Source organism: Oncorhynchus nerka, linkage group LG26 (genome assembly GCF_034236695.1).
Source record: "Oncorhynchus nerka isolate Pitt River linkage group LG26, Oner_Uvic_2.0, whole genome shotgun sequence".
NCBI lineage: Eukaryota > Metazoa > Chordata > Actinopteri > Salmoniformes > Salmonidae > Oncorhynchus > Oncorhynchus nerka.
Window position 1 is genome coordinate 42,863,730 of NC_088421.1, and position 16,546 is coordinate 42,880,275.

Here is a 16,546-nt window from a genome sequence, read left to right on the forward strand (position 1 = left end):
GCTTATGGCCTGGTGTTGAATCAGAGGGCCAAAGTAATGGAATAATAATGTTTAAATGGGTGTAGGGTTAGTTGGTTTTTCACAAAGTGTAATGAATTCATACTACAGAATAGTAGGCTGATACACAGCCAACACACTAGGTGGGGGCGTGCACCTATAGTCATTGTTTGCGGACCGCCATAACACTAAAGAAGAAGAAGACCACTTCCTTCTCAACATCTCTGGATCTGGTCTGTAAAGCGGAAGAATTATAAATCAATCCAATTGTATTGGTCACATACTTGTGTTTAGCAGATGTTATAGCGGGTGTAGCGAAATGCTTGTAACACACTGACTACTTCGGAGGTTGCATTGCAGTAAATGCTGCATGGTTCGCAGCACGTATAGCTGTAATTTGGTATTTTTTAGGCTACACTTACTGGGTCTCAGACAATTAAAACTATCTGGAATCTCGGAAGAGGACGTTGTTCCAACAGACTCTGGGGTAGAGGTAGACGACAACAGTATTTTTGGTGAATAGGGTGTTGGACGTTTTATTGACTTTAATAGATTACAATCTTATCCAGGGTCTTTCTGAAGTAAGATTAGGCTACATCAGACATATATTTGTCACAACGTAAGTCGAGTGTTGATATTTAAATGTACGTTTGTTCTGGTCTAGCTTTATCTGAACGCGGTAGCAAAGAAAGTAATTAGTGTAGGCTAGCTACAGATTTACTGTCACGTTTTTTATTTGAAGAAACGCTGAAGAAAGAACGGCTTCAACGATGGATCGGGTAAGTTATGTCGACTTACTAACAGTTTTCCTACTGTGGTGTATAACATGTCTAGTTTAATCATCTTTGATCTTCCATATCCATTCGTTCCAGTTGAACAGCTGGACAAAATAAACAATGGTGGTAATAAACACGTGGGATATTTTGTCCTTCAGCAAAGTAGCCTACTAGCCCAAAGCGCACAGATTAATACAAGGCAATGCGCAACAAGCAGGTAAAGTCAGAACCATGGAGAAATAATGAGGGCAAAGCTACAACTTGCAGTAGCGGTGTGTAGGTAAAAATCACCAGGGAAGAAAGCCAGAAAAATAGCCATATTACATGTTATAATAATTGCGTTGTTATAACCTGTTAGTTCATATGCCTTGACACAGCTGAGACAAGAAGACAGTGGCAGAATACATTCAACCAGACCTTTGTTACATCATAAAACTAGAGAGCAACATCTGTCCTGTTAAGTTCACAAGAAATGTTGCATGTAACAGTTACATGACCTTCAGAATGGTCGAGCAAGTGAATGTTTTCTGACATTTCAGGAAACTAAACAACTATTGATTTAGAGTTACTGAAAAGTAAACAGGTGCTTCCTCCACTGTTAAAGCACCATTTCAACTTCAACATAATCTAATTTGGTGACAACTAAAAGATACCAAAAACCAGGGGTGCAACATTCACTGGGATTGAGTGTATCTGCAGGAACAGTCACACCCATGGCCCTCACGCTAGCTCCACTTCTACCTACATAATATGTTAAGGAATCCCTAGTTATCTTTCCTTCCTCCCTAACTGTGCACTTGTTCACTTTCCTTCACTGTTTTGAAAGGAAATGGCTGTTATAAAACATATGGTGGATTCTCCCACTATCACATAACTCCACCAATCCAATGACGTTTTTTTCTCTCTTCGGTATAATTGTCATAAGTATGTTGTAGATTTTCGTAACTGTAAGTACAACGATGTTCCTGTCATTTGTTAACAATACATTTAACTATCATTTAATCAAACTGATAAAAACTGATAAGGAAAATTATCAAGTAGCACACTCTGCTAACCCTGATGTCCTTGCCGTGTCTGAATCCTGGCTCAGGAAGGCCACCAAAAATTCTGAGATTTCCATACCCAACTATAACATCTTCCGTCAAGATAGAACTGCCAAAGGGGGAGGAGTTGCAGTCTACTTTAAGATAGCCTGCAAAAATGTCATACAAAGTAATGTCATACCCAAAATTATCAATCTTTGAGTTTACTGTTAGTGTGAAAAAAAAAACTGGAAATGATGTAACACTGTACCGTACTGCTGAAATAGATGCCCTCAAAATTACAGTTTATCAAGGAACCCATCAGCTTCAGAATGTTGTTCTCTGTTTTAAACAAGGGATGCTGTTACAGTAATCCTACAAGTGGATCTTGATACAATGTTACATGGGGCAGAAAGTGGATGTTGAGCAATGTTAATGGGGCAGAAAGTGGATCTTGAGCAATGTTGACCAACTGGGGCAGAAATACACCTCCGGATCTTGAGCAATGTTTCAACCAGAAACTGCCTCATTGAGCAATGTTACATGGGGCAGAAACGTGGATCCTAAATGGGGCAGAAACATCTTGAGCAATGTTAATCATGGGGCATCCTGAAAGGGATCATTGACCTCATCCCGTTACAGTTGAGGATGCCTGGTCATTCTTTAGCAATTCCTCACCATTTTAGATAAGCATGCTCTTGAAAAATGCAGAACTAAGAACAGATACAGCCCTTGGTTCATGGGGCAGACCTGACTGCCCTCGACCAGCACAAAAACATCCTGTGGCGGACTGCAAACGGCATCGAATAGTCCCAAACATATGCAACTGTTCAGGGAAGTCAGGAACCATGTACATCAGATCAGTCAGGAAAGCTAAGGCCAACTAGTCTTCAGAGCAGAAGTTTGCATCCTGTAGCTCCAACTCCAAAAAGTTCTGGGACACTGTGAAGTCCAAAGAACAAGAGCACCTCCTCCCAGCTGCCCACTGCACTGAGGCTATAAGATGGCACCGATAAATCCATATTATCGAAAACTTCAACATTTTCCAGGACATGAAGATGCTGAAGGAATGTCCAGAAGAGACCTAGCTACCCAACCTCGGACAGACAGACATACCGAAGAACACACCAAGCCTCATCCAGGTTCCCATAAATCCAGATAGCAGATGTTCTAAAGAGCTGCAAAACCTGGACCCGCTACAAATCAGCTGGGCTTGACAATCTGACCCTATTTCTGAAACTATCCGGAATTGTCAAACCCCTATTACCAGCCTGTTCAACCTGGTATTTCATATGGTCTGAGATCCCCAAGGATTGGATGGACTCAATCCCCCTCTTCAAAGGGGAGACACCCAGAGCCAAACTGTTACAGACCTATATCCATCCTGCCCTGCCTATCTAAGGTCTTTGTATTAAGCCAGTCAACAAACAATCCCACCGTATTCTCCGCTGTGCAATCTGGTTTCGAGCCGGTCACGGGTGCACCTCAGCCACGCTCAAGGTCTAAACGATACATGTGATAAAAGACTACTGTGCAGAATCGACCTTGCAAAATATAATCACTTACAAGAACTTGAATTCTATAGGCTTTTAATACAAATATATCACCAATTCTAGATGGTCAGACTCAGTAGCCTCGGTTTTTCAGATGACTGCCTTGCCTGGTTCACCAATTACTTTGCAGACAGAGTTCAGTGTTCAAATCGGAGGGCATGCTGTCCGGTCCTCTGGCAGTCTCTATGGGGTGCCACCATTCAATTCTCAGGCCGACTCTTTTCTCTGTATATATCAATGATGTTGCTCTTGCTGCTTGCGATTCCCTGGTCCACTCTGGCAGGACACCATTCTATATACTAAGAATGATACACTGTGCTATCTAACCTCCAAACAGCTTCAATGCCTACAACACTCCTTCCGTGGCCTCCAACTGCTCTTAAACGCTAGTAAAACCAAATGCATGCTTTTCAACCTTATTTGCTGCCTGCACCCGCATGCCTCTACTAGCATCACCACCCTGGATGGTTCTGACCTTTAATATGTGGACATCTATAAGTACCTGGTGTCTGGCTAGACTGCAAACTCTTCCTTCCAGACTCATGTCAAACCATCTCAATCATAAATCAAATCAAGGTTTCTGTTTTTACCAGAATGGCAAATGCACTCTAAGTGTTTACCCTAGTAAAACTGACTTTCCTACCGATCCTCTGACTTTATATGTCATCTACAAAATTGCTTCCAACATTCTACTCAGCAAACTGATGCAGTTTATCACAGTGCCATCCGTTTTGTCACTAAAGCACCTTATACCACCCACCACTGCGTTTATGCTCTTTTGGTTTGGCCCTCGAATGAGTCCCAGACCCACTGGCTCCAGGTCATCTACAAGTCCATGCTAGGTAAAGCTCCGCCTTATCTCAGTTCACTGGTCAGGATGGCAACACCCATCCGTATAAACCCTCCAGCAGGTGTAAAGAACTGATCATCCCTAAAGCCAACACCTTCATTTGCGTGGGTTCCAGTACTCTGCTGCCTGTGACTGGAACACATATAAAATATCACTGAAGTTGGAGACTTTTATCTCCCTCACCAACTTCAAACATCTGCTATCTGAGCAGCTAAAAAGATCCTGCAGCTGTACATAGTCTATTGGTAAATAGCCCACCCATTTTCACCTACCTCATTCCCATACTGTTTTTATACTGTTTTTGATTTATTTACTTTTCTGCTCTTTTGCACACCAATATCTCTACCTTATTTTACCATCTGATCATTTATCACTCCAGTGTTAATCTGCAAAATCCTCAACTACAACCTCCTCATAAATTTTGCATCACATTGTATACCTGCCCATTTTTTCAAATGTGTTATTGACTTGTTAATTGTTTACAAAATGTTGTAACTCTGTGTTGTCTGTTCACACTGCTATGCATTATCTTGGCCAGGTCGCAGTTGCAAATGAGAACTTGTTCTCAACTAGCCTACCTGGTTAAATAAAGGTGAAATAAAAATAAAATAAATTACATACAGTATTATTTTTTTTTTAATTAAATTTGAAGTGATGTAGTGTACAATGTACTGCTGAAATAATTGAGTGGTAAATTACAGTTTATTACACTCATGTTCTGAATGTTGACCGTTTTAAATGTGGATGCTGGTACAGTAATAAGACAAGTGGATCTTGAGCAATGTTGCATGGGGCAGAAATTGCACCAGGCTACACCCATACCTTTTTACTGTAGGTTTCTACTACATGTTACAATACCCCATATCTGATCGTTTCTTCTATGTATTTACTGTATAAGGATACTGAAACTATGAGACTGACATTTTCTCAACATTCTCCAAGTGGGATAACTAGCAGCAGTAGTTCTGGTGTTTAGGTTTTTCATCACTGGTTATTTGAACAACATGATTTAGCAGGTGTTACCATCTTTCACACGTTGGAAGGGGAGGTGACATCTACATCTTGAAAGAGGGGGTGGAGCTTTTCGTTTCTGTTCTGCTCTTGGTTCTACCATCAAGTTTTATATGTGTTTACATTTTGTAAAAAATATTCAATTTCTATTTTGAAAAATTTGCCAAAGTGAAATATACAAGACTTTTGTGGAAAGTAGTGAACGGTTACACACTTCAGGAGAAAGGAGGTATTATAAGGATGCAGCCATCAATCAGAGATTTAGACTAATCAAATGTTTGGTCTAATGATATTCTATGTACAATACTTCCTGTGGTCACCAGGACAGAGCTAGTCCGTCCCCCTCCACCCTGCCGGAGTCCCCTGGTCACAACTCTCCTGGTAGCGCCTTACTGCTGGATCTGAAGAGGGTTTCTGTGCGGCTGGTCGACTGCAGGAAAACACCAGGGCAGAGTGGAACTGTGAGAGAAGGACACGAGGATGGAGATCTGATTTCATCAAGTAAGAACAATTGGGTGTGTGGATGAGACCACAATCTGCTTCTGCAACTTCTGTTAATTGTTTGATAAACAGTAAACACTCGGTGGCCAGTAAATTGTCGATCCAGTTTTGTGAATGGAAGTGTCCCTAATAAACTGACCATAGTGTATTTATTGAAGAGGGATGCAGGTAGCCTAGTGGTTAAGGCCAGTAATCGCAAGGTTGCTGGTTTGAATCTCTGAGCCAACTAGGTAAAACCATCTGTCTGCTCTTGGGCAAGGTACTTAACCCTGATTGCTCCTGTAAGTCGCTCTGGATAAGAGCGTCTGCTAAATAACAAATACTTTTTACAAAAATAATACTATATATGGACCTGTATTTCCAAAACCTAGTTATTCAATGTCTTTGTTTCACAGGGGACACACACTGTTGTTCTCTCAATGGGAGGGGCTTATCATCTGGGGAGCCTCAACAACATCCTGTTGCTGACGAGACAGAGAAGAGTCTCTCCAGATCAGAACACCCCAAGAAACACCAGCAGGGACACACAGGGAAGAAACCTCACCACTGCTGCTCTGACTGTGGGAAGAGTTTCACAAGCCAGAGTGGCTTCATTATTCACTGTGATCAGTGTGGGAAGAGTTTTGCTGCATCTAACACCTTCAAATCTAATGTAAGAATTCATACAGGGGAGAAGCCTTACCCCTGCCTTGATTGTGGGAAAAGCTTTGCTCGTGCAGGAACCTTAACTGTACACCAGCGTGTACACACAGGAGAGAAGCCTTATAGTTGTGATCAGTGTGGGAAGAGCTTTGCTGTATCAGATAGCCTAACTAGACACCAGCGAATACACACTGGAGAGAAGCCTTATAACTGTGGTCAGTGTGGAAAGAGCTTTACTGGAGTTTCCTCCCTGACTGCACACCAGCAAACTCACACTGGAGAAAAGCCTTACAGCTGTGGTCAGTGTGGGAAGAGCTTTCTTATAGTTTCCTCCCTGACTGCACACCAGCGAACTCACACTGGAGTGAAGCCTTATAGCTGTGATCAGTGTGGGAAGAGCTTTGCTCAATCAGACAAACTAACTAGACACCAGCGGATACACACAGGAGAGAAGCCTTATAGATGTGATCATTGTGGAAAGAGCTTTGCTCAATCAGACAAACTAACTAGACACCAGCGGATACACACAGGAGAGAAGCCTTATAGCTGTGATCATTGTGCAAAGAGCTTTGCTCAATCAGATAACCTGTATTCACACCAGCGAACACACACTGGAGAGAAGCCATATAGCTGTTATCAGTGTGGGAAGAGCTTTGCTCTAGCTTCCTCCCTGACTGCACACCACAGAATACACACAGGAGAGAAGCCTTATAGTTGTGATCAGTGTGGGAAGAGCTTTGCTCTAGCTTCCTCCCTGACTGCACACCACAGAATACACACAGGAGAGAAGCCTTATAGTTGTGATCAGTGTGGAAGGATCTTTTCTCAATCAGTAACCCGGAATTTACACCAGCGAACACACACTGGAGAGAAGCCTTATAGCTGTGATCATTGTGGAAGGGGCTTTTCTCAATCAGTAAACCGGAATATACATCAGCGAACACACACAGGAGAGAAGCCTTACAGCTGTGATCATTGTGGAAAGAGCTTTGCTCTAGCTTCCACCTTGACTGCACACCAGCGAACACACACTGGAGAGAAGCCTTATAGCTGTGATCAGTGTGGAAAGAGCTTCAATCAGGCATGCAACCTGACTAAACACCAGCGAACACACACTGGAGAGAAGCCTTATATGTGATCAGTGTGGGAAGTACATTTCTCAAACTTTCTCCCTGACTAAACACAAGCTAACACACTGGAGAGATAGAAGCCTTATATCTGTGATCAGTGTGGGAAGCGTTTCAGTCAGTTATGGACCCTTTATTCACACCAGTGAAGACACACTGGAGAAGGAACCTTATGTCTGTCTAGGTGGGAAGAGATTTGTTTATTTAGGGCCAATGAAATACAGCATGTTTGTGTTTTCTGGTGTTTTCTCATCTTCCTCCCATCTGGCACCGGTTCAAGATCCCTAAATAAAGGATCAGTAGAAAACATCTAGTGAACAGTCATATCCATCTCCCATTCTTAACTCTTTGGGATAGCGGGATGCCTCGTCAACATCCAGTGAAATTGCAGATCGCGAAATTCAAAATGACAGAAATAGAACTATTAGCATTCATGAAAATACATGTATCATACATCAAATTAAAGCTTAACTTCTTGTTAATCCAGCCACTGCGTCAGATTTCAAAAAGGCTTTACGGCGAAAGCAGACCATGCAATTATCTGAGGACAGTGCCCCGCATACAAAAGCATGAAAAACAATTTCAAGCCAAGTAGAGGAGTCATGAAAGTCAGAAATAGCGATAAAATGAATCACTTACCTTTGAAGCTCTTCAGCTGGTTGCAATCAGAAGAGTCCCAGAAACATCACAAATGGTCCTTTTTGTTCGATAAAGTCCTTTATATTTAAAAAAAAAAAAAAAAAAAAAAGTCTGTTTAGCTGGCGCGCTTGACTCAGTAATCCACCGGTTTCCCTCGTTGAAAAATGCAGACAAAAGAAGTTCTAAAAGCTATCGGCAAACTTTGTCGAAACTAGTCAAACAACGTGTCTATATCATCCTCAGGTTGTCTAAAATGTAAATAAACTATAATATTTCATACGGAAAGGACTGTGTTCAATTGGAACATCAAATTAGCAAGAGCGTACCTTCTCCATTGCGCGCAAAACCACTGATGTGACCCTAGCAGTCACCAGACTCTAAGTCAAAATACTAATTCATTTTTCAAAACAATAGCCTCAACCTTGAATAAAGACAGTTGACAGCTAGTAGAAGCTATATCAATTGCAATCTGGTGGATGGACATAGGGGGTTTTCTATAGCTTTACAAAATAAAAGCCTGTGGTTGAATTTCTTTTTTTTCTGGTTGGATTTTCTTTGGGTTTTTGCCAGCCATGTCAGTTCTGTTTTACTCACAGACATTAATTTGACAGTTTTGGAAACTTTAGAGTGTTTCCTATCCAAATCTATATGCATCTCCTAGCTTATGGGCCTGAGAAACAGGCAGTTTACTTTGGGCACGTTTTTCCTCCAAACTTCTCAATACTGCCCCCGTTCCCATTAAGGTTAAACAGTTGCCTTAGTCTGATCACCATGGTAACCTCTGTGGAGCATAATATGCAGCTCTGATCAAGCATCAGGTCTCCACTGTGTCTATGTAATATCACACATTGGGCTCTAAATGGATAAATGTTATCATAACATGTCATAGTGAACCTGTGTGTGGGGGAAATTGATTAATACATTCAATCCATTATCTTCTAAACAAGAAGTTATCACTTAAATGGTATATTTTATATCTATATTGATTTCAAATGCTCCTTATTAAATTTATAATGTAATAAAACTGGTAAATGTAATATCTTGTTGGTTAATGATAAAATGTTGAATTGTTGTCGTAATAACTTTTCCACTTAATGTAATAAGTTACGTTACCAGTCAGGTGAGTAACAACTTTTTAAATGAATAACATAATGACTTTAACCGATCATATAACACCTAAACCAATGTTTAATGTGTTACTACACTAATGTTAATGCACATACCACCCTCCACCAATAACAAACCCACACACACACACCTATGCCCTTGTACTCACACACAAATACACACACAAGCACACAGTTCGACACACATTGATAAAAAAAAAATAATAATTAATCTGTATTTTGAATTGTCAATGAGACAGGGGGCTCGGTCGGGCAAGAGGAAGAAGGATTGGGAAACTAACTGCAAGTAATAACAACCTGAACTCCGCCTAGCAGAAACATCTTTGTATTAGCAACTATTAATGATTAGTTTATATTGTGTTAAAGTTAAGGGACATCACCCTGCGCGGGGTGAACCATAGTAGGGGACATAAAGAGAAAACACCATCTTGAGAACTGAGTGTCTTGTTTGTAAATTGCTGTAAGTGTAAACTCCGGGCTGCAAACTATATTAAACAAACTAACCTCTGATCAAAGAAGTTTCCTGTGGTCACTTGTACGAACATATACAGAAAGTGTAAGGAATATCTGCCCTGTTATCACTATTTCTATTCATTACGGAATAGTAGGCTGATAAATAGACAAATCATTTGGAGTCCTGCATCTATAACAATTGTTTGCAGACGGTCATAATACCAAAGAAGAAGAAGACCCCTTCCTTCACAACAGCTCTGCTCGGTGAAGCGCAGCAAGTATGAATGTCCTGACTTCTGCCAAGGTTGCATCGCAGTAAATGCTGCATGGCCACTGCAGACGTCGGATTGAACATACATAAATCAACAGACGTCTCTTTTCCTCTTCTTCTCTGACAACGTTCTTTTCGAGCGTCCACATATTTTTTATTGGCTGAGGCCCAGTAAGAGTGGCCTCGTACTTTGCCACAACTTTGGAAGTATGCTTGGGGTCATTTTCCATTTGGAAGACCCATTTGTGACCAAGCTTTAACTTCCTGACTGATGTCTTGAGATGCTGATTCAATATATCCACATAATTTTTCTACCCTCATGATGCCATCTATTTTGTGAAGTGCACCAGTCCCTCCTGCAGCAAAGCACCCCCACAACATGATATAAATAGTAATGGCATCTATTTTCGGCACAAATGTTGCCATGGTTATGCCATTTTATAGGGTGTTTGGATAAATGCCAAAAATAAGGTCTGTCGTAAACACAAGTTTAGGAGATCTTATAGGTTTTGTTCTACGATCTTTATCAGTTAATGTCACTGCTTGTGAATGTTGAAGAATTTATGTAATAAAAAAAGCATATAAATCACAAGGTCATATTAACTGACTGCTATTATCTCATAGAACAAAATGTATAAGATCTCCTCAGCCTGTGCTAATCTTATTTTCGGTATTTATTCCAAAACCCACATTTTTCCCATTGGGATGGATGAACGAGCCAAAGGTAACTCATTTTTTGGTTTTAATTCTACAAGCTGGCGAGATCTAAAGCTCTGTTTAGCTCAACGTGGAAATGATTGGTTGACGGTAAGTGGGGGCGGTACTTCCTGTATAAACACAAACTCCCTTCCTTGACTACTTCCTTCCAGCAGTGTGTATGAGGGAGATTCCTAGATGTGAGAAGTGTGCAGGAGGACCTGAGAGAAAGGAATGTGTAGTATTGATGTAAAAAGTTGTGTGTATAAACTGTAGGGGTACACATGGTGCTGGAGATCAGATGTGTCCAGTGAGAGAAAGACAGGTTGAGGTTACCAGGATCACAGTAGTGCAGAAGGTGTTGTATGCTGAGGCAGTGAAGAGAGTAGTAGAGGAAGATGGGTCCAGGGTGAGGGATCCTGAGAGGATCCCTGTGATTAGGTGGAGGTCAATAGAGAGTGACAGGAATAACATGCTTCAGTAAGTTTTGGCCAAGTTCATGGCCATGGTTGTCAACTGCACCACAAGAATGGAATGTAAATCACAGTGGATAGATGTTGTGGTGGCAGCTGTTGAGAAGTACTTGGGTGTACAATATTTTACTGCAGAGTTACAAGGTGTTTTGAAGGATAATATCCTGTCCTCCCAGGCTTGTGGCCTGGTGTTGAATCAGATGGCCAAAGTAGTGGAATAATGATGAGGTTTTAATGGGTGTAGGGTTAGTTGGTTTTCACAAAGTGTAATGAATTCATACTACAGAATAGTAGGCTGATACACAGCCAACACACTAGGTGGGGAAGTGCACCTATAGTCATTGTTTTGCGGACCGCCATAACACTAAAGAAGAAGAAGACCACTTCCTTCTCAACATCTCTGGATCTGGTCTGTAAAGCGGAAGAATTATAAATCAATCCAATTGTATTGGTCACATACTTGTGTTTAGCAGATGTTATAGCGGGTGTAGCGAAATGCTTGTAACACACTGACTACTTCGGAGGTTGCATTGCAGTAAATGCTGCATGGTTCGCAGCACGTATAGCTTGTAATTTGTCTGCTATTTTTTAGGCTACACTTACTGGGCCTCAGACAATTAAAACTATCTGGAATCTCGGAAGAGGACGTTGTTCCAACAGACTCTGGGGTAGAGGTAGACGACAACAGTATTTTTGGTGAATAGGGTGTTGGACGTTTTATTGACTTTAATAGATACAAATCTTATCCAGGTGTTGATATTTATATTTACGTTTGTTCTGGTCTAGCTTTATCTGAACGCGGTAACAAAGAAAGTAACTAGTGCAGGCTAGCTACAGATTTACTGTCACGTTTTTTATTTGAAGAAACTTTGAAGAAAGAACGGCTTCAACGATGGATCGGGTAAGTTATGTCGACTTATTAACCGTTTTCCTACTGTGGTGTATAACATGTCTAGTTTAATCATCTTTGATCTTCCATATCCATTCGTTCCATTTGAACAGTTGGACAAAATAAACAATGGTGGTAAATAAACACGTGGGATATTTTGTCCTTCAGCAAAGTAGCCAACTAGCCCAAAGCGCACAGATTGATACAAGGCAATGCGCAACAAGCAGGTAAAGTCAGAACCAGGGAGAAATAATGAGGGCAAAGCTACAACTTACAGTAGCGGTGTGTAGGTAAAAATCACCAGGGAAGAAAGCCAGAAAAATAGCCATATTACATGTTGTGATAATTGCGTTGTTATAACCTGTTAGTTCATATGCCTTGACACAGCTGAGACAAGAAGACAGTGGCAGAATACATTCAACCAGACCTTTGTTACATCATAAAACTAGAGAGCAACATCTGTCCTGTTAAGTTCACAAGAAATGTTGCATGTAACAGTTACATGACCTTCAGAATGGTCGAGCAAGTGAATGTTTTCTGACATTTCAGGAAACTAAACAACTATTGATTTAGAGTTACTGAAAAGTAAACTGGTGCTTCCTCCACTGTTAAAGCACCATTTCAACTTCAACATCATCTAATTTAGTGACAACTAAAAGATACCAAAAACCAGGGGTGCAACTTTCACTGGGATTGAGTGTATCTGCAGGAACAGTCACACCCATGGCCCTCACACTAGCTCCACTTCTAATATGTTAAGGAATCCCTAGTTATCTTTCCTTCCTCCCTAACTGTGCACTTGTTCACTTTCCTTCACTGATTTAAAAGTAAATGGCTGTTATAAACATATGGTGGATTCTCCCACTATCACATGACTCCACCAATCCAATGACGTTTTTTTCTCTCTTTGGTACAATTGTCATAAGTATGTTGTAGATTTTCGTAACTGTAAGTACAATGATGTTCCTGTCATTTGTTAACCATCAAGTTTTATTCGTTTTTACATTTTGTAAAAAATATTCCAATTCCATTTTGACAAATTTGCCAAAGTGAAATATACAAGACATTTGTGGAAAGTAGTGAACGGTTACACACTTCAGGAGAAAGGAGGTATTAAAAGGATGCAGCCATCAATCAGAGATTTAGACTAATCAAATGTTTGGTCTAATGATATTCTATGTACAATACTTCCTGTGGTCACCAGGACAGAGCTAGTCCGTCCCCCTCCACCCTGCCGGAGTCCACTGGTCACAACTCTCCTGGTAGCTCCTTACTGCTGGGTCTGAAGAGGGTTTCTGTGCTGCTGGTCGACTGCAGGAAAACACCAGGGCAGAGTGGAACTGTGAGAGAAGGACACGAGGAGGGGGAGGGAGATCTGATTTCATCAAGTAAGAACAATGGGGGATGTGGATTAGACTGCAATCTGATTCTGCATCTTCTGTTAATTGATGGAAAAACAGTAAACACTCAGTGGCCAGTAAATTCAGTCCAGTTTCGTACGGAGGGGAATGTACTTAATAAATTGTTTGATGATAAGGGCAGCAGGTAGCCTCATGGTTAAGAGCGTTGGGACACTAATCAAAAGGTTGCTTATTCCAATGTCTGAGCCGACAAGGTGAAAAATCTGTCTGTGCCTTTGAGCAAGGTACTAAACCCTAATTGCTCCTGTAAATTGCTCTTGATAAGAGCGTCTGCTAAATAATAAAACAATAAAAAATAAACGTTTTGGAAATATGGGTTCATATACAAATACTAACTATTCAAGGTCTTTATTTTACAGGGGACACCCCTAACCATCGTTCTCTTAGTGGGAGGGGCTTATCGTCTGGGGAGCCTCAACAACATGTTGCTGAGGAGACAGAGAAGAGTCTCTCCAGATCAGAGCATCTCAAGAAACACCAGCAGGGACACACAGGGAAGAAACCTCACCACTGCTGCTCTGACTGTGGGAAGAGTTTCACAAGCCAGAGTGGCTTCATTATTCACTGTGATCAGTGTGGGAAGAGTTTTGCTGCATCTAACACCTTCAAATCTAATGTAAGAATTCATACAGGGGAGAAGCCTTACCCTGCCTTGATTGTGGGAAAAGCTTTGTTAGTGCAGGAGCCTTAACCGTACACCAGCGTGTACACACAGGAGAGAAACCTTATAGCTGTGATCAGTGTGGGAAGAACTTCAATCACTCAGGCCACCTGACTACACACCAGCTAATGCACACTGGAGAGAATCCTTATAGCTGTGATCAGTGTGGGAAGAGCTTTGCTGTACTTCCCTCCCTGACTAGACACCAGCTAATACACACAGGAGAGAAGCCTTATAGCTGTGATCAGTGTGGGAAGAGCTTTGCTGTATCAGAAACACTAACTATACACCAGCGCATACACACAGGAGAGAAACCTTATAGTTGTGATCAGTGTGGACAGAGCTTTGCTGGAGCTTCCTCCCTAACTAGGCACCGGGTAACACACACTGGAGAGAGAACCTATGTCTGTCTATGTGGGAAGAGCTTTGCTCTAGCTTCCACCCTGACTGTACACCAGAGAACACACACTGGAGAGAAGCCTTATAGCTGTGATCAGTGTGGAAAGAGCTTTGCTGTATTAGAAAAACTAACTAGACACCAGCGAATACACACAGGAGAGAAGCCTTATAGCTGTTATCAGTGTGGGAAGAGCTTTGCTCAATCAGACAATCTAACTAGACACCAGCGGATACACACAGGAGAGAAGCCTTATAGCTGTGATCATTGTGGAAAGAGCTTTACTCAGTCAGGGGCCCTGAATTCACACAAGCAAACACACGCTCGTGAGAAAGAAGCCTTATATCTGTGATCAGTGTGGGAAGCGTTTCAGTCAGTTATGGACCCTTTATTCACACCAGTGAAGACACACTGGAGAAGGAGCCTTTGGTCTGTCTAGGTGGGAAGAGCTCTGTTTATTTAGGGCCAATGAGAAAGAAACAGAAAGCACAAACTTGCTGTAATTAGATAACCTGAATTCACACCAGCGAATACACACTGGAGAGAAGCCTTATAGCTGTGTTTCATCTCCCTTCCTTCTGGCACCGTTTCCAGATCCCTAAATAAAAGGATCAAATCAAATGTATTTATATAGCCCTTTTTACATCAGCTGATATCTCAAAGTGCTGTACAGAAACCCAGCCTAAAACCCCAAACAGCAAGCAATGCAGGATCAGTAGAAAACATCTAGTAAACAGTCATATCCATCTCCCATTCTTAAACAGTTGCCTCAGTCTGATCACCATGGTAACCTCTGTGCAGCATAATATGCAGCTCTGATCTAGGATCAGGTCTCCCCTGTGTCTATGTAATATCACACATTGATCTAAATGGATAAATGTTATCATAGGAAATGTTATAGGGAACTTGTGTGTGGGGGGTTGATAATTGTATCTTCTTTCATGTACTCATGATAATACTATTATTAAATGTCATTATGTAGAATAATATTTCAACAATAGGTGTATATTCATGTATTCAATTGATCAATACATTCAATCCAATTATCTTCTAAACAAGAACTTATCACTTAAATGGTGTATTTTATATATCTATATTGATTAAAATGATCCTAAATCTAATCCATAATATACTGGATAATTATTTCCATGAGTTCAAGGCAAGATCTATGTATACTGTGTCTTGTAACAACGGTTAATGTAATAACTTTTAGATTTATAATGTAATAAAGCCGGTAAATGTAACATCTTGTTGGTTAATATGATAAAATGTTGTCTAATAACCTTTTCCACTTAATGTAATAAGTTATTGGTATCAGGTTACAACTGTTTTTAATGAATAACGTAATAACTTAAACCGATCATGTAATAACACCTAAACCAATGTTTAATATGTTACTTCACCAATGTTAATGCACATACCACCCTCCACCAATAACAAACCCACACACACAAACCTATGCCCTTGTACTCTTACACAAACAAGCACACAGTTATAGACACATACATTGATTTAATTTAAAAAAAAATTAAATAACAATTCATCGGTAGTTCTTATATTCAATGAGACAGGGGGCTCGGTCGGGCAAGAGAAAGGAGGTTTGGGAAACTGCAAATAACAATAAACTGAACTCCGTCTAGCAGAAACATCTTTGTATTAGCAACTATTAATGATTAGTTTATATTGTGTTAAAGTTAAGGGACATCACCCTGGGCGGGGTGAACCATAGTAGGGGACATAAAGAGAAAACACCATCTTGAGAACTGAGTGTCTTGTTTGTAAATTGCTGTAAGTGTAAACTCCGGGTTGCAAACTATATTAAACAAACTAACCTCTGATTCCTGTGGTCACTTGTGGTCTGTGGTCACGCCCTATAAAGGCATCTTGCCATGAGCTCATTTGAAAGACAACAGCAAAGAATTTCTCTAACCAAGCTGTTTTTGTTGTTTCTATAAATACCTTAGATTTGTGATTTTAGATTTTATTTGCAAATATAAAAACAATACAACCACACGTGGACATAATGCATTTACTATATTT

General features: G+C 40.7%; 1 protein-coding gene and 1 pseudogene across 1 annotated transcript; both read left to right on the forward strand.

Moving 5' to 3' along the window:
• The first annotated feature begins 192 nt into the window (after positions 1 to 192).
• Positions 193 to 9,476, forward strand: LOC135564748 (zinc finger protein ZFP2-like; annotated as a pseudogene).
• Positions 9,477 to 11,514: 2,038 nt separating this feature from the next.
• LOC135564757 (zinc finger protein 132-like) lies at positions 11,515 to 14,165 on the forward strand. Its single transcript, XM_065010763.1, has 3 exons — positions 11,515 to 12,039; positions 13,232 to 13,415; positions 13,808 to 14,165. The coding sequence occupies exons 1-3, from the start codon at positions 12,031 to 12,033 to the stop codon at positions 14,137 to 14,139; spliced, it is 525 nt and encodes a 174-aa protein (XP_064866835.1). The 5' UTR covers positions 11,515 to 12,030; the 3' UTR covers positions 14,140 to 14,165.
• Positions 14,166 to 16,546: the final 2,381 nt, after the last annotated feature.

Bases quoted from the DNA above. Each gene is read 5' to 3' on its own strand.
- LOC135564757 (XM_065010763.1), top strand. The intron at 13,416-13,807 runs GTAAGAACAATG...TTTATTTTACAG, and splicing joins GGGAGATCTGATTTCATCAA to GGGACACCCCTAACCATCGT.